We start from the raw sequence: 19,909 nt of genomic DNA, 5'->3' as shown, positions 1-19,909 counted from the left end.
AGGAGCTTCCAGATCATTCAGTCCGTCTGGCAACCCTCCTATAAGAATGTCAGAACGATTCATCCTTTTGTGCATCACATTATCTTCTTTTTCCAGAGCTACAAATCGAGCAGAAGTAGTTGTTTCAATACGACGAACATTGTCACCACATTTCTTTATATCAGCCCTCATTTCAGCAACAACATTTTATACGATCAACACAATTTCCATGATTTAGCCTTTGGCCGGGGATTTATGTCTTTCAATTTTCTTTAAGAAGGCAAGAAAATTAAAAGACACTACTCCATAGAAAAATAGATTATAATTCATCACATCATAAGGAGCCATGGGCTGCATGTGAGAAACTTAAAATTAATCGCGACCAGGTCTTAAACTTTATTTTTCACTGACCTAAAACCGCCAATAACCCAAGAATACACAAATTCATTAATTATTCCTCATATAATAGTTCTTGACAAAAATAAATTAATAATTGTTTTTGTTTATTTTTGTCAAAAACTTATTGTCAACATGACTATTTAATTTCTATAACAACAATGTTGTTTTTGTAAAATATTTGTTGTTGTATCTGATGCATACACCTTATTAAATACACCTTGATTGTTACTAAAAAATAAGTGGAGTTATATTCTTTTGACGTTGGCGTTAAATTTCTATTTCTGTTTAGCTGAGTATTTTTTTTGTTATGGCTGGGAAGCGGCATGGCTTTGTTTGCTGGAGAGAGGGGCAGTAGTAGTGTCAGTAATTTGAAATACCAATCAAGAATATTGTCAAATAATAACTATTTTTGAAATCGAATTCCCTTGTATAGACGCATGAAGCAAGTTTAAAAGAGAACGATAATAATTGCCGCATGTAAACTCGCCTAATCTAAATCAGGACTATAAAAGAGTTGCGTTATAAGTGACTGACTGATCATCAACGACCAGACGAAACGGCTAAAGCTAGAAACTTGAAATTTGGCATGTAGGTCAGGTTTGGTAAGTAGGCGTGTGATAAGGCGGGGTTTTTGGAAATTCGTACTAAAAGGTACTAAAAAGTACTAAAAACTGTATTACGCGGGAACGGTTAGATGTAGAACTCTGAAATTTGGTATGTAGATTTGTCTATGACGGTTTAGTACTGAGAGGTACTAAAAAGTACTAAACATAATATTTGAATGGAATAGGTAGCTTTACATATCTGAAACTTGGTATGTAGCTTAAACTAATCCAAATAGAACGATTTGCAAAAATATATTTTTCGAAATAAGTACTAAAATGGTACTAAAAAGTACTAAAACTGTATAACATCAGAACGGTTGGAAGTGGAAATATACTAAAATGTACTAAATATTATATTTGAAGGGAATCGATGGGGATAGACTTCTAAAATATGGTATATAGCTTAAGCTATTACAAATAGAATGATGTGCAAAACAATTTTTGGAAATTAGTACTAAAATTGTAAAAACTGTATTACCCTGGGACGGTTGGAACTACAAATCTGAAATTTGATATGCAGATTTGTCATTGATAAACAAATCAGAATGTGCGAATACATTTTGGAAATAAGTAGTAAAGGTACTAAAAAGTACTAAATATTATACTAAGATGAACAGGTAGGGATATATATCTGAAATTTGATATGTAACTTAAGCTATTACAAATAGAATGGTAGGCAAACATATTTTTTTGAAATTAGTACTAAAATATATTAAAATGTCTAAAAGTGAAACTTCGCATATAGCATTAACTATTACAAATAAAATACTATGCATAACATTTCTTTTGGAAAAAAGTACTAAAGTGGTGATAAAAAGTGCCAAATAAAAAATAAAATGTAACTGTAAATCAGAAATTTAATATGTAGCTAACTATATTGGATATATAACGCTATGCATAATTCTTTTGAATTTGAATATTAACTATTCCAAATACTATGCTATACAGTAATATATTTTTGAAATTAGTACTAAAATGGTACAAAATATTAAATTATTATGGAAAGGTTAGAGATTACAATCTGAAATGTAGTAAGTAGCTTAACTATTACAAATAGATCGATATGGATAAATATTTTTTGGAAAATTATACTAAATTATACCGCAGTGAATGGTAAAAAAAGGAAAAAGTAAAATTCTGAAATTCGGTATGTAGTTTTGTATGTTATAAACAAACAGAATACGAATGGAATACAAATACTAAATGTACCGAAGAACGGATAAAGATAGGAACCGGTTATTAAATACTTATCTGGAACTATGACACCTCTGTATAATGAATGATGCGTTGTCCAAAATATATTATATTACAAATTAAGCATACAATTATTGAAAGAAACAAAAAAGTCTAAAAAACCTATTATGGTGCTATCTGCTTTGGTCTGTCGGGAGGATCGCAAAAATAGTATACTTTCAGAAAATATAAATGTATGTCGTATACGATTAAGTAGAATAGAAGCATCGACGTTTTTGTTAGTCCTCTGGATGGCCTGATATTTGGGCAATGTTAAAGAACGTTTTCAAGTAAATTATCTTACAAATTATAAGTTTTTTTTCGCCTCGGCAAAAAAGTTGACGCTTGAAACAACAATTTTCTGTATGAATTCGCTTACAGGCCGACCTTATATAGGCCATGTATTGAATGTTGTTCTATAAATTGTCAATATCTCTACATGAGTGAGAGTAAACTTACTCAACATAGGTTAATGAGTAATTTTTACTAGAAAAGTTATTGTACAAGCCTATTTGTACAAGCTTTTACAAATGTTGTAATACATTTATTTAACAATTTCGTATATTTTAGATAATTTCCTTATTATGATACTGATTTCAGTAACAAATTGTGATCTAATTTGTTGCCAGAATTATCAGTATTGTAATTGCATGAATTTAATTCATCTGGACCTATACAAGCAGCAAATGCCATAAATATAGGTAAAGTATTTTGCTCCAAAACTCCTGTAAATAAATGAGACCAAGGACCTGAAAAAGAAGAGTACATTTTAGATATTAAATTAGTTGATATTATAAAAGAATTTAAAGTAAAATTGAAGCTAATGAAAACAAAAATTGTCTACTAGTTACTAGTTACATTTGTTCACGTAAACCAGGCAAGCAGTAGGGCTATTCTGTAACTTTTAACGATAGTTATTATTGTTTATTTTATCGATAGGTTTTGTTGTTTGTAATCAGGATTTTGTTATTCAGTAACATTTATAAACAACCATTGTTAAGCAGCACAGTAGATATCGGATATAAGAAACTCAGAAAAAACCGGTGATTTCTTTCTTATATGCGTTTTTTTTCTTATATGGAAATGTCGGATATAAGAAAGTTGTTTCTTATATGCGTACATACGCATATAAAAGTACAAAATTACTAAATTAAAATCAGTTCACAGTTTGACTAAAAATAGGTGCATATGTTTCTATTCATATAGATAATATTCTTTCAAATACAATTAAAACGTATTTTATTTTATTTTTTTATAACATTTTCAATGTTAATAAATTGGCCAACAATCTTACATATTTTCTTATATGAAACGTTTTCTGATACCTTTGTCAGTATTGGTGTTTGACAAACATTTCTTATATCAGTGTTTTTCTTATACGCGTTTTTCTTATAAGAAGCTATTTTTACACTGATGAGATGTAAAAAGGCTCGGTGTTTTTGATAATCTTTCTTATATGCGATTTTTTCTTATATGAGATGTGCTTATACCCGATATCTACTGTAGTTGGAAATGCTATGCCTGGAAAAAGTCAACGTTTTAAATAACAAAAATTAAAAAACACACATTTCTGGAGGCAAAGATGCAATTGATGGAACCTTTTGTACCTCTTACAAATGGCGCAGATGACCTAGAAAATATTTTTTTCAGAGAGCCGCTTCTTATGGTGTAAGGAATATAATGGTCGAACAAAATACTGTATCATTAATAGCATTCGTGACATAATGAACATATCGACTTATAGTTGGGCTGACTCATTGAAATCCCTCATTGCTCTCCCACGGGTCCTTGATAGCGTCCTGTTGCATAATATCTTAATGTCACTAATTTCATTTATCTAATAAAATACACTTGTTGTATCCTTAAATCGCGATCTACGAGCTATGCGTCAAGAGCAAAACCAGAGGACTTAAGCAAATTGGTTATCGACCATCATCAGTAATTCTATCGTTAAAAAGTGACAGAATAGCACTACAGAGCTGTATTCGTAATCAAAATTTGTAGATTTACCATTAGCGTAGATTGCAACATCGCCCCCGCCATGTGTTTCCTCAATCATTGGCGCAGCAGCAGGGTATTGAAAATCTTTTTCACCTAAAATTAAAAAAAAATTATTTCCAAGCAATTAAAAAATGAATGTTTCCCAAAACTAACCTATATTTGTAATTTTTCTCACATCATAGCGTTTAACAACGTCTTCATGTGTATCCGAAAATAAGTCTTCATTGTGTTTCTCCATATTGGACATATGAGAGGAATACAAAAATCTTGAAAATGCTGGTCCGTTAGCATACGACAATGTTGTATATGGCAAAAAATCAATGTTTGTCATTTCGGTACTTATACCGGTAATGGCATTTCCCAATTTCGGATAACCATTTATAGTCATTGTATGTCCATGATCCGCACTAATGACAATCAACGTTTCACTGGGATCGGTTAACTCATATGCCTGCCGTATGGCCTCATCAAATTGTACTGTCTCATCCAAAGCCTTTTTGGCTTTCGTTTCATGATGGGCATGATCAATGCGACCACCTTCCACGAATAAAAAGAAACCATTTGGTTCCTTTTTTAATATCGATATAGCAGCTGCGGTCATTTCCTTTAATGTAGGCTGTGAGCCGTCATTATCTAGATTGTAAGACATGTGGCTATTGGCAAAAATACCAATTAAGTTATTTGTAACCTCAGTGTCAAGTTCCAATAATTGTTGTCTGTTATGAACAAATGATGTTCCATCATCTTTAGATTGTATCCATTCGTCTATAATATTTCTTCCATCTAAACGCTCTCCCATAAAACCACTGTCATGCATTGTACCATTTGGCAATAATTTAGTTGCTCCACCGCCCATAATAACGTTGAAATTTTTCGAAACTTTATTTTCCACCAATTGTCGTGCAACATCAATACATTGTTTGGGATCAGCCTTCCGGGCAATGACATCGAAATCACTTTCATAGTCGCGGAGGGAGGTATGCGCATATGCACCAGCTGGAGTAGCATGTGTAATCCGAGTTGTTGTGACAATTCCTGTAGCCTTTCCTGCCTTTTGAGCCCAGCTGGATATGGATTCTAATTGATGTTCGGGTTTTAATGCTGCCTCACATTTGGCTGTTTTTACATGGGCTGATACTCCAATCGTTGCGAAATTTGCCTTAATACCCGTATGATAAGCAGTTGCTGTACAAGCCGAATCTGATACTTGTCGGTCTGCACAATATGTCTATATATAAATTAAAATATTTTAATTTTCATTTTATTTATTTTTTTTTTTTATTTTAATTATTTATAATTATTAGTTTTTCAAAACATTCAGGCCCAATTGCAATAATTATTAAAATAGCCTCTGGAGAGAACAAATAAAAAACTAAGGATACTTAGTCTTTTTAGTCTTCCCTGCCTTGCCCCTTGATCACCAATGCAATATTTCTCTACTAATAACATAGACTAATGAAGATATAGACGACGAAATGCTCTCACCAGTCCTCTCTGAATTGAGTCAGCTGAATGCGCTACTCAATTTTAAATGCCGATTTACTTAAATGTTTGAACCTTTTAATTTGGAATGTCACTAAATATAGTTAGTTTTTATAAAAAACTATATCCTCAGATAAAAACATTAAACAAAAATAGGCAATTTTCCACAAAAAACGTCTGAAAAAATTTTTTGAGTTTTTTGTTTTGAGTCACTTGACCGCGCATTTTTTGAGTATTTCGTCGTCTATATCTTCATTAGTCTATGCTAATAAATGCATTCATTTTTTATGTTTTCTTCGAATGTACAGATACAAAATGTTGATCGTTTGCCCAAAAGCATAGACTAATGAATGTATAGACGACGAAATGCTCTCACCAGTCCTCTCTGAATTGAGTCTGCTGAATACGCTACTCAATTTTAAATCGTGATTTATTTAAATGTTTGAACCTTTTGATTTGGAATGCCATTAAATATAGTTAGTTTTAAGCAAAAACTATATCCACAGATAAAAACATTAAAGAAAAATAGTCCATTTTCCCCAAAAAAAAACGTCTTTAAAAATTTTTGAGTTTTGAGTCACTTGACCGCGCATTTTTTGAGTATTTCGTCGTCTATATCTTCATTAGTCTATGCCAAAAGTACAGTAAAAGAGAGTGAATTGAGAGAGAGCAGATTTGACAGTTGTGTTACTGACTATTTGCAAATTCTTACAAGGGAAATTAACTCAGTAAGATTTTTCTTGCACCATCAGCTGATATTTAATCAGTGGTTTTGCTGCTATGTTTTGTAAACAAACAACAAAATTGATTGTTTTGTTTTTTGTTTTAATTTCGTATCATTAAACATTTAAATTGGTGAAGAAAACGCAAGTATTTATAAACAACATAAATTTCCCGTTTGTTAGCGCCAAATTGTTTGTCGTTGTAATCAACTGTCCATAATAACAGTATTTTTTAAATTCGTCAGAGTTGCATATGTTTTGATCAACACTGTATATATTATTACCTTAGATAGTCCAACATAGGGAAACCGTTCCATAAATAATGAATTTCGTTCTCCCACAATACCCTTCATTTGGCCTCCGTAAATGCGGCTAGCAGTCACTGTTGAGACTGACATTCCATCACCAATGAAGAATATGACATTTTTTGCAATGTTTTTATTTTCCGACAGATATAATTTGTTACGCAGTGATTGTTGGGAATCAGATAACCAAAAATTCACATTTTTCAGAACATCAGGATCGGATATTTTTGCTGAGTCATCTATAAAGAAATGAATAAATAAAAATGCAATTGTTGTTGTATATTAAACAGCTTTTGGAATATATTCCCAATAATATTGTTCTATAAGGATTTGAAATGAAAAACTTAAAAAAGAGATATATGATAAAAAATAATAATTTTTAACGAAAAAGAAATCATGAAAACACTAATTTTATCTGTTTTTGAATTATTTAAAATTTCAATACCAGGAATTATTAGGGATTGCCTATGGCATGGTGTAATTAGTTTCGTTCGTTTACGCAATAATTGGTACAAATTATTACAAAATGTTGCTCGTCCTGTAAACAAGAGTGAATTGAGAGTGCAGATTTGACATTTGTGTTATTGAGTAATTGCAAATTCATATGATAAAAAATAATATTTTTAACGAAAAAGAAATCATGAAAACACTAATTTTATCTGTTTTTGAATTATTTAAAATTTCAGTACCAGGAATTATTAGGGATTGCCTATAGCATGGTGTAATTAGTTTCGTTCGTTTACTCAATAATTTGTACAAATTATTACAAAATGTTGCTCGTCCTGTAAACGAGAGTGAATTGAGAGTGCAGATTTGACATTTGTGTTATTGAGTAATTGCAAATTCATACAAGGAAAATATACTCAGTAATAATTTGCTTGTAACATCAGTTGATATTTAATCAGCTGTTTTGTTATGTTTTGTAAAAAACAAGACATTTTTTCTCAAGAAACTTTATTGTTTTGTGAATTTTATTTTGATTTTGTGACATTAATCATTAAAATAGATCAAGAAAACGCAAGTTTTTATAAAAATATAAATTTTGTCTAATAAAAATGCTGCTGTTTTCAGTGCGCCAAATTGTTTGTTGTTTTAATCAGCTGTTTCGATACAATCTTTTTACTGGATGTTGTTCGTTTAATTTTTGTAATTTTCTCTCTTGAAGTTCGTATTTATTCTTTGCACATTCTTACTGAGTAAATGTTCCTGGGAAAGTAAACTAACGATCTTAATTTGAAATGAAAAACTTAAAAAAGAGAGATATGTCAAAAGATAATATTTATAACGAAAAAAGATTATGGGAAGAAATCATAACACCATTCAATTTATGCATTTTTAAAATTATTTTATTTTAAATTTCAGTGCCAGGAATTATTACGGATTGCCTATGGCATGTTGCATAGCATAATTATGTAAAGTACATTGTCTATTTTGAGATATTGATAATGGCAACCCTTTTTAAAATGGAATTCATATATCAATTTCAAATAGAATGAAAAATAAATTCCATAAAATTTTATGTATGTCGATTGGCATATTTTTAAGAAATATTAAACAAAATAGTTAAACAGTTATGTTAATTTTGAAGTATTGCCATCTAATTTTGGCATATTTACTAGATTTACGTTCCCGAACTTCTCAAATTATTTTTTACTCGATTTTGAAATGCTTCCCTTTTACTAGCTTTACTATTAAGAAAGTACTGAAACAAACCAAGTATATGTATTTTATATTTGACAGAAAAAGCCCCTTCCTACATAGTTGCATTTTAGTTATTCACTTCAAGTTTTGCTACAAGGTAATATTCGTGTCAAGTTTTATTAATACCGTTAACCGGTAAAGGCAAAGGTTGAAGACTTCAATGAATTAAAAATTGGAGAAATTATCAAAACTAATCATTTTTTTAACCAAATGTCCGTTATCTTATTGGAAAAGGCGTATTTATAGCCTTGGTACAGCTGGATGATTGTACAATTTTTTTGTGTCATCGAGTGAACCAAAAACACGAATCAGATTTAGTTATTCATTATTATTATTTTCGTTTGAATATATGAATATATTATTGTTTCATTTGAAATATCTTTAATATAATCGAACTAATATTCACTGTGTTACAGTTTTGCCATACACAATTGTATTTATTTAATATGTTTATCATTGGGTGGTTTTGAGTTCGGCCGCTTATTTAATTTAAAGCAAAAATGTCAAATATTCTAACTCTATTCTCTTTAAGATTAATTACTGAACTTCCAAACAGTGGATAACACCTTTTAAAACAATATTTGCTTTTTTCTGCACACCAAACAATTGTAACTTTCATTTATTATTTTTCTTTAGGCACAATTAATTTGATTTAATTTTTTTTTTCAATTTATTTTGTGTAACAAATAATTCACTTTTCATATAACACTCATCGATGGGAACAAGTAATTCGCGTCGGATGTTTTACAATTCACATACAATTTAAATTTTTTCTGGGCCGAATGTTTGCATTTAAGGTATCATATTTGAAAATTTGCTTACGAACAGTATGAAATAAATAAATAATACGAAATCCACGCACCTATATGGTTTATTTGAAAACCGGTCGATATTTTTGAAATTACTAATAAAATGAAAATAACACACATCATTTGTTCGTTGGTTCGAAACGAATTGAGGGCTTAGAGAATGAATAGACTTACTTTTATATAAGAAATATATTTTTTCAAATTGACATTTTTGTTAATACAACTGTGAGAGGGAATCGGCATCAATGTTTGGCTAATTAATATGTTTAACATATATACATTTTTATACAAACACTCAACGTCATTTAAATATATGCACGTTATTTGGAATCCAGTTATATATATATATATAATTTATAAAATCATCATTGAAGACTCCAAAAATTATTCCCACAATACGGATATTATAAACCAACCCAAAATTAAATTTTTTCTGTTCCAGAACCTGCAAGAACGTACTATTTTTCACTACGATAACTTTTAAAATAGTAAAAATTAGTAGATTCTTTGAGTTGGGGAACCGGCCATATATTTTTCGTTATATGGCCTGTTCCCCTACTGCTAGAATCTACCATTTTTTACTACGATAACCATTTTTCCTTTATGATATCGAAATAAATTGTAAAAAATAGGATATTCTTGCAGTACGGGAACACACCAATTATAAATGAAAATTGTTATCGTAGTAAAAATTTTTACAAACTTGCAGGTTGTGGAAAGGCATAGAATATGTTCTTGTTAACGCCAATAGCCAGCCTCATTCGTGATTTTGCAAAGTTGCATGAAGCCTATAAGATCAGATTTCACAGTAATATATAGCAAAATAGTTATGCCGTGACGTATTTATGTAGAAATAAATGCGCCCAAAATTCTGCTATAAATAACAAACCATTTAATTTCCAACAATCGGGAACAACTTATAAAGTTATTTGACCCCGTATGGTCGATAACATGGTATAATAGGTTCGTTCGTTTATAGTAAGTTTACATTTAACCGGATTTCGTTAACCCAGTGGGTTTCAATTGTCATTTCCTTTGCATATATGTCAAATAAATCCTCATAAAGTAGGTTAACCCGGTAAAAAGTTCTAATGTACAAGGAGTTTTACTCAATATCTGTAAAAATTATTACAAAATGTTGTTCATTTACCCAAAAGTCCAATAAAAGAGAGTGAATTGAGAGAGCAGATTTGACAGTTGTGTTACTGAGTATATGCAAATTCTTACAAGGAAAATTTTACTCAGGAAGAATTTTCTTGTACCACCAGCTAATATTTAATCTGCAGATTTGTAAACAATTTTGTATCATAAAACTTTAAAATGGATTAAGAACATGCAAGTATTTATAAACAACATCAATTTTCCGCTTATTATCCATTTTTCTAATAAAAATGCTTTTTTATTGTTATTGACAAATTTTTGTAACTTTATTTATTATTAATGCTTTTGTTGGGCTTTTTTGGTCAGGTATTTTTTATGAAAATAAAAACTGGTTTTCTATTTCATATTTTGCTCGATCTTTCGTTGGCTTGTTTCCAACAATTTCAAGAGCGGTTTTTTATTGATCTATTAACAAGATAAAATTTATAATTTCTTGGCTTGTTCTGAATATTGCACTTATTGATTAACTTACTTTAGTTATTTTTCATTTTGTTTATTATTTGCTTAAATTAAAAAATACTGGATGTTGTTCGTTAAGTTTTTGAAATTTTCTCTCTTGAGAACGATAAATTCGTATTTTATTCCCAGCAAATTCGTACTAAGTCAGTAGTCACACGTGCAAAATTTCATGACAAATTTTCTTCTCAATTTCTTTAAAAATTGCATTGTTGTTTAGACACGCAAATAACCCTTGCATTAAATTTATGAATTTTCTTATTCTTCCACACACTCATTTTCTCGTTTGAACATTGTTCATGAAAATTAAAAAATGGAATTAAAAGAAAAAAACTTTATTATAAAAGGAAGTTTTGAATTACTCGAAGAAGCTATAGCCGTAGAATGAAGACCTGTTATGTAGTTTTTTTCTCGCAAAAGGTTTTAATTTTAATAACTGCCTTGATGTTTGTTTGTCAACAGAAAAAATAAAATGAAAGAAAATGCAAAACTTTTCTGCAGCCAACTTCAGTTGTTTACAACGAATAACGAAACAAAAGAGAATTGCGGAGTACAAGTATGTATGTACCCCCTTTTATTCCTCTCACCTCTTTCGCCCATAAACTCAATTTACTTTACCACAAAATTTGCCCGTGTGACTACTGACTAAGTAAATATCACTGGGAAAGTAAACGAACGCACTTAATATAAGGTAACAACAAGTGTTTTTGTACAACAATCGATACAACAACCACATGGAAATTTGTTGTTATAAGAATTACAAATTATCAAAAAATTTTATTTAATTTAAAAATTTAATAATTTTGAAACATAAAAATAAAATTAAGAAGCGCGAATGCAAACCTATTAAACGTATATTTCTATTATGGCACAATTAAACTCCTTGTACATTAGAACTTTTTACCGGGTTAACCTACTTTATGAGGATTTATTTGACATACAGTGGTGGTCACAGAATTAAAACATTTACTGTGGTAAACATTTTTTGATCAGCCCTCGATTCGTTTGAAGTATTTTCGAAATTTTTTTTATTCAGAACACTTCGATATACTGCACTTAAGAGATTTAGTGTGAAAATGGAAAATTATTGCATGCAATTTTTCCATAAATAACGGTTTTTATGAAAATACTTCGACTTTGAAGTGACCATATAATTAAAACATTGTGTGATTTTTTACTTTACTGCATTTTTTGAAAATGTTTTTAAAAAAGCTCTTTAATTTAGTTAAATTATGTAAAGTAAGCACCGATAAAATCATTTACTGATAAAAATTTTTGAAAAAATCTGTAAAATCTATCAAAATTGCCAAAAATTTGTACAGTACACCTTACATTCAGAAAATAACCCTTATTATAGAAAATAAAGGTCCGAATGCACAAGAAATTGCTAGAATTAGTAGAAAACAATAAACAATTCTCAAAATAAATAAATATTTGAAATAAAAACTGAAAAAATGGGAATTAACCTTAAGGAACGATTCAATTTCGATAGCCTTTATTGAAGAAGGCCGGAATATTTTTGCAGTATGTGAGGAAATATCGATTGATATTGGCATTTATTATATCAAATCGATTGTTCGAGTAGTACAGAATATATTTTATCAAAAAATCTATCAGTCACAACAGAACGAACAGAGATCAACGCCTCTGTTTACGAGAAAACGTTTCTGGTATGATTTCCATATTTCCTCTAATTGAGCCATTAGCAGTTATGTGTAACAAATCTGAAAATGCTGGAAATTGCGAATTAGTCTATAAAGAAAAATTTACTGCTTTAAATTTTATGAGTACCCAATTTTCCTTCTGGATTTTTCTTAAAAACATAATTGGTCTGTTCCCGTATTGCAGGAATCCACTATTTTTACTACTATAACATTTGGTCTGTTTCAAACCAGTAGTGTTACCCAATACGCGTGCCTTGACATGAATAGCCAAACAAGCGAAATTATTAGGTTACAACTCTGATTAAAAACTAATAGTGTGTACCCCACTTTAAAAATATACTTTTAAAATCGATAAAAATATCGATGTCATAAAATGGCGATTTCTACATGAGCTGGAAATCGTTCCGATCGTTCGTTTCACTGAGTAGTTCCTTTGAATTAGAAAAAATTTTGTGGACAACATTGGGACAGCGTCGATTTTTAACTCAGAATAAATAATTATTTGCTTTTAAGAATTCCTATAGTGTCATTAAAATATTTGTAGAACAATATACACATATTAAAGATCAGTTATACATTGTATCTGGCTGAAAACCATCAACAGTTTTTAAGAATTTGACAACTGTATTGACAAGTGGTGATAAGAAGCTTGGAAAATATTTTGACTGCACTTTCGATGCATACTACGCAGACAAAAATGGCGCCTACCTGCTGCTAGTAAGAACATCATTTGTTTGAATTATTTTGATTATTGGTTGGAATTTTGTGAATGTAGCTGAAGGGCTACTTGTTGACATCTTTAATTGAAAATAATATCATAACCTCGAAGTTGAACATGTCGTCCAATGTGGTGGGAAAGACCGGCGTTGACGCTGTGACTAAAGTCACGTCTAGTGATCAAGTACAGAAAAAGACTGCAAACCAATATAAAGAAGGTGGTGGCGACACGCCACGTATAATCGGAAACGAAATACTAGTAAAACCACAAAACAAATTCACTGAGGATGAACACACTGATGACTTGTTTTCACTGGAACGTGAAATAGCTAAAATGCATAACGTAGATGAAGCTACAGAGAATCTACATGTGAATGTGGTGCCCACATCAAATTCCCCATGCGGTGATAATGCGGAGAACAATGGCGATACGATTATTGTTGCAAGCAACAGCCTGAATGCCGACGAAAAAGAGACGAATGAAAATAATTATGAAGTTAAAGTGGACACAATTACATTGGGGGAAACAGCGTTAGAACATGAAGATTTAATAGCTGTATTGAAAGGTCTGGACGATGGACACACTACCGATACCGAACTAATAGAAGGTGTCACAATTGAGGGGGAGGGTGAATATCAGATTATGGAAGTGGTTGACGATGATACCGCAGAGATTGAACTCCCTGCAACAATTTCACCCACTAAGGCCGGAAATACATCAAAAACATATGGTGCAGCCGTTCTTACAACCGAAGAGGAACGAGCTCTGGCATTGGAACAAATTGCCAACATAGATAAAGGTCGCCACAAACAACGTCGTCGTAAACAAGACATCAAGCCAATGCAACAAGTTGATCCTGTTATGGATTTAGTTTCATCGCTGGAAGCCGATTGGACAGACAATGACGACGACGGTAGTAGAGAAAATATTACACCGCCAAATGCAAATAAAAAGGAAACGCCTGTTCCCGTACAAATAATTGAGTCCAAATCGAATGTACCACAAATAACCAGTGTTGTTGTTATACCGCCGTCTGTTGACAATCGAAACAGTCCAGATTCAATTTTATCCAATGCGACAAATTCGGATAAAAAACCTGCAACATCCAAAGAGAATGACACAAAAGAGACATCATCACCAATCGAAGGTGTCATTGTGACAAAAACCGATGAAGAATCACAGGTCTTAAGTTCACATACAGGTATGTTTTAGAATTTTATTTATCATTTATTGTGCTTATACAAATTTTGTATGAAATGCCTTGGAATCTTTCTCAAGAGTCAGTTAGCGTTTCGGAAACTTATATGGTGAACTTAATTTTATACCCTCTATCATTATTGTCCTCAATTACTTAAACACATAAGCAACAGATATCCTAACAATGTTAGGTGTGTTCTAATTAAATATATAAACGGGGGACCATCTTCGGACATATTATTGTTTGTTAAAAATATTATGTTGTGGGAGGTTTAAACCAAATCGAATACTACTTTCGCAAAAGTTTGTAAACAATCATCAAATTTGGCTTAAGCAGGTTCGAAATATCTATAGGCAAATCGGCTACATTCTTCGAAAGTTATCGTAAACACCATACAGACTCCAAATTGTCCGAAGAAATCAGGGGTATAACACTCAAAGTTTGAAGAGGCACATTACCTTATTAGCCTGAGGTACATATCCAATAACAAGAGACAGATGATTTTTATCTACAGCAAATATTAGAATATACAATGAACATTAGAATATAATCCGTACAATGATTACAAAATCCAAGCGCTTTCATATATTTCATTTATTAAAATTTAACGAATGTGATTTAATATTATTGATCTTTATTTCTGTATATTTCTACGCCATGCTTTGACATGCGGATATGTTAATAAATGTAAATTGTTCCATAATTTGTAATATTAACGAAAAACATAATTCGACTAAATTTGTACATTTTTCCATATTAGGTTTTCGTCGTACTCGCATTATAAAACGCAAAATAATCTGGGATCCCGATGCACCCGAAACAACATTTTCTTATGCCAAGTTAGTCACTAGTAGTAATAAAAATAAGGCAAAACCCGAATCACCAACCGTACCGTCTAGTACCATAACAAAGGGATCGACAACAATAAGGCCAGTTAAGAAAGAGGTGACGACAAATGTAGCAAGAAAAACTCAGAGGCCTGTAACACCGAAGGAAAATAAATCAGATACTGAGAATGGTAATTTTGGCAATAAACCGCATCCAAGTCTAAAACAAAACAACAAAAAAGAAGAGGTATCAGAGTTAAACACATCAGTGGATTCTGTAACGAAAACAACTAGCCCTACTGCGTCAAATATATCGCCCGGCAATAAAAGACGGTCCCTGACTCCAGTTGCAAACGGTCCCGTTACAGTAACAAAGAAGAAAAAGGTGTCAGAAATCGATCGTTTAATGGGCGATGAAGGAGCTGTAAATATGCTCAACTCTTTGGAACAATTAGGAACGGCTGAGACGAAATCAACACGGCCCATGATGAGAAGTCGTGCTGCAACCATAAGTGAAAGGGTAAGTTATTCAGCAAAGAAAATGGACTCGTTTTAAATATTTCGTGTTTCTTGATTTTAGTTACCTCGTAAAGATTCCATTTCGCCCGTCAAAACACCTCCACCTACAACAAGTCAACAAACTCCTAAAGGTGGTAAACGTACCCCCAAGCCACGTGCCTCTTCCGGTTGGGATTATGTTTACAAACAAAAACAACAAAACATTGATGATTCCATGATAATACGTAGACGTTCGAATAGTTCATACTCAAGTACGGCTTCATTGAATCGTTTGAGTTTAGATGGCCCATCAACGCCAAGCAATGCAACAAAATCACATGAAGACAAATCAGCAACGACAACGCCTGAAACACCTGCACCAAATGCAAGTTCAAAAACCCCCGACGAAGTTGTAACGCAGGGCAAACGCGCTGGCGCCAATTCCAAAAATAGTCCGAAATCTTTTGAATTTGCCAAGCCAGAAAATAAGAAAACACAAAGACGTACAAAAAGTCCGGCAACGGGAACACTGACAAGCGATATGAAAAAACCTGCGCCGGCCGCAAATAAACGTAAGGCGACAAGCAGTAGTAGTCCAACTGCATCGTTGGATGAAGAAAACAAAGATGTTGGACATTCTGCCAAAAATGCTGCCACGACAACGGCGGCAGCAGCATCAGCAGTGGGCAAAGATAAGATACATACTTCAGATGTTGTGGTAAAGAAATCATCTAAAATGGCTCAGATTATATTTAGCACCAATAAGGCTAAATTGAGTTATACGTTTACAGCACAAGTAAGTAAAAATGAAGTTAGACCTAGACCACACTAAAATTAATATCAGACATATAGATCAAAATGCATTTGATAACGTTGGGTATTAATGATGTTTAGCTTTACTGAATTCTGGTATAGTTTTTGTTTTATTTTGTATTCCTTTTTTGAATATTAATAGTAACATTAACATAAAATTAGTAAAGTTAACATTATTATAAACAAGTGTTAATTCAAATTTATCAACAATTCGACGCCTCCGAACCATAGTATGCTAAGTCGACTTAGCATGTTTTAAAGTTCTTCACGTTTTTAGATACTACGGTCCTTAATTTAAATTCACTGAAATTTTGGTAATCATCGGCCAAACCAAACCAAAGTTATAAGCAAAAATGTACTTAGCATGGCACGTACGATTAAAGAAACTTCTATACTTTGAAAGCTTCTACTGAAAAACTCACTTTTCAGACTTAGCATACTATGGTTCGGAGGCGTCGAATTGTGTTTTTTATATTACTGGCAACTTAATAAAATATACGTTTCATTTCAGATGTTGAATAAACTATCGGATATATTAGAGAAAATGGCAAATGATTCCGACACACATGTTACCGTTATTATAACGAATGATGCACATTTTTGCCAAGGTATTGATTTGACCGAACTTGCTCTAGGTGCAGTTGAAAAAAGGAAAAATGTGGTGAAAAATTTATGTTCAGCAGTCAAGTAAGTTACGGCGAATATTTTACAAAAATTATTTATTATAAATGTTGTATACATTATTTTCTCACATCACAGGAGATATTTGGTAACATTAGCCTCATACCCAAAACCATTGATAGCTGGTGTAAATGGTCACGTTATGAATCTGGGCCTAATGCAATTGATATTTTTTGATATTGTCGTGGCTGGAGATAAGTGTACATACGAAACGACATATACTAAAATGGGACAATTACCGGAAAGTTATGGTGTATGGAATAAATTGAATAAAATACGTGGATCATTTGTAAGAAGAATTCATTATAAAATTTAATGCATTGCATTACATTAATTATTATTACTATTTTTAGAAAACCAAATTATTTTGGTTAGGTGAGAAAGTACAATCTACCGAGGCTGCATTGGCGGGTCTGGTCAACAAACTAACTACTGGCACTAAAGTTAATGAGGAAGCTATAAATGTTGCCAGAAAAATGGCTTCAATGCCTCCTGAGGTTAGTTGAGAAGAATAAATTTTGTTGAACTTTTGGTTAACTTTTCATATATTTTTTCCCCAGTCATATCGATCAATGAAAAACACTGTAACACAATGCTATCTGGGAGCCATTGAAGAAACATTTGACGAAGAATTCACTACAATTGCCGAGCAATGGACATCCAGTGAATGTCTGGAACAAATTAAAAAAATTACCGAACAAGGGCATTTTTAGTTACGCAACCTTTTTGTTTCTTTTTTCTTTCTATTACAAGTATTTCAAAATTAATATCATTGTGTACATATCTATTATGTACAAAACATTTTTATGGTTTTTTGATAGGTTTTAGTATGACACCTTTTTTAATCCATTTGGGTTTTTATGTTTCTTTTCATTGTAAGTTAAATACTAAATCAAAAGGGTAGATGGCATACCTACCCACCATCAGTGGCAATTTGAAATTTAATTTTAACTTTTGGAAATAGTTACAAAAAAAATATTTTGAAGCAAAAGTGCAGTTTTATGCAGTTGTAAGTAAAAGAAATTTATGAGAATAAAATATTAACATTACACAAATATATACGTATATGGTAACATGTTTTTTGTTCATAATGAAAAAGTGTGTTTATTTGATTTATTGGAATTGTACACCACGGTACAGTAATACGAGGAAGGACAATTGGAGGTGAATAACACTTAACAACTATGTAGGTATTGACTACTTCTGTCCAATATAAAAAAAGCATAAAAAAGCATAACAAGTTCAACACATACCTAAAAACACGAACAATTAATGAAATGTTATGGTTTCTTCCCGAAATACAATACGGAATAACATGAAAAGTTTCTTCGTTAACAAAATAATTCGAGACGAACGCGGTAAAAATCATTTTCATTTCATTTAAAAATGGTTCACTTACAAACTTTTGGACAGCAGATATAACTCATATAAACTTAACAATCTTTGTAGCGTTTTTCAAGCAGAAATCCTTGCAATCACGAAAGCGGCCGAGATAGTAAAATCACTTACTGCCGACATTACGGCACCGGTGACTATATGTGTCGATAGTCAGGCGGCCCTTAAAGCGGTAAAGTCGTGTACTATAAACTCAAACGTAGTTCATGATTGCAAGTACGATCTGAATCATGGTTCAATTAACAAGTCGTGTTAGAGGCGACATGATTTCACCCGAACTGTTAAAATTTGCCTTAATTGTGTGAAAACGTAAACAAAATAATTGACAGTTTGAGGGATTTTCTACCAAAATGGCCGATAATATTCGCCTCTTACACGACCTGTTAATTGGATCATGATCTGAATAATAAACGACAGATAGCTTATGTTGGGTTCCAGGACATAGTGACATTGAAGGGAATGAGATAGCCGATAGCCTCGAGGGGTCTCACAGTCGTCCAATCTTCCGATTGAGATATCTGTGAAACTTCCCATTGGCTATTTCATTGGCAAAATCCGCTTGTTCTACTGCGAGGTACTCGGCAACAGATGGTTGATAGAACCTGGTTGTAGAATCGCAAAATCTATCTGGCCTGAATTCTCTCGCAAAAGAACGTCTTCGCTGCTGGCACACAATAAGACAGATGTTGAGTTCGGTACGCAGAACAACTTTCATAGTCGCCCACTTTAAAGTAAAACACTTTGAAAATAATTATTCACATAAAATGTTTATTAATAACAAAAGTTTATGGCGCTTTAAAAACAATTTGCTCGCTGCGTATTCAAATTCGAACTAATTATTGTTATATCTTCGTTGCCCTTTGAAGCTACTTGTTTTCGTCCACTAGACATTGCCGTTATTAAACAATAACAACATACTAATAACTTTGTGCATGTATGTGTACACATAGCAAAGGGCCACATAAATAAAGGGCAACGAGAAGATAAATAGAGATCAATGCAAAAGTGTATTGACTACATAAAAGAGGAATAACTCAAATTTGTTGAAGTAAATAAATAACAAAAAAGAGTAAATAAACAGTGGCGGCGGTAACATTCCCCCCTTCGTAAGCGAACTAGGACCTCTTGAGCTTACTGTCATCCTTCTTTATACCGACGTCTAATACTGCTATTTTGGCTACTGGTCTCTCGTATTCGCTGGAACTGGTTCTGACTTTTACGCTGCGAACTTGACCGTCTTTCGCTGCAAATATCTCGGTTAC

General features: G+C 32.1%; 2 protein-coding genes across 2 annotated transcripts; one reads left to right on the top strand and one right to left on the bottom strand.

Annotated features, from left to right (window-relative positions):
* Positions 1–2,798: 2,798 nt before the first annotated feature.
* On the bottom strand, positions 2,799–9,997 carry LOC133326961 (alkaline phosphatase). The gene is made up of 5 exons (XM_061535571.1): positions 9,940–9,997; positions 6,706–6,965; positions 4,371–5,445; positions 4,227–4,310; positions 2,799–2,965 (listed from the first exon to the last, which is right to left on the bottom strand). Exons 1-5 carry the CDS (start codon positions 9,995–9,997, stop codon positions 2,799–2,801), a joined length of 1,644 nt encoding a protein of 547 aa, XP_061391555.1.
* Positions 9,998–13,352: 3,355 nt separating this feature from the next.
* On the top strand, positions 13,353–17,965 carry LOC133326953 (mucin-2-like). Its single transcript, XM_061535562.1, has 7 exons — positions 13,353–14,436; positions 15,194–15,780; positions 15,841–16,554; positions 17,083–17,258; positions 17,331–17,541; positions 17,606–17,749; positions 17,813–17,965. The coding sequence occupies exons 1-7, from the start codon at positions 13,353–13,355 to the stop codon at positions 17,963–17,965; spliced, it is 3,069 nt and encodes a 1,022-aa protein (XP_061391546.1).
* The last annotated feature ends 1,944 nt before the right edge of the window (positions 17,966–19,909 follow it).

This window comes from Musca vetustissima, unplaced genomic scaffold, assembly GCF_032173495.1.
Source record: "Musca vetustissima isolate MV318-11 ecotype Yass unplaced genomic scaffold, APGP_CSIRO_Mvet_v1 utg6038, whole genome shotgun sequence".
Classification (NCBI taxonomy): domain Eukaryota; kingdom Metazoa; phylum Arthropoda; class Insecta; order Diptera; family Muscidae; genus Musca; species Musca vetustissima.
The sequence above is the reverse complement of the archived record's forward strand: the minus strand, read 5'-3'. Positions and strand labels throughout refer to the sequence as shown.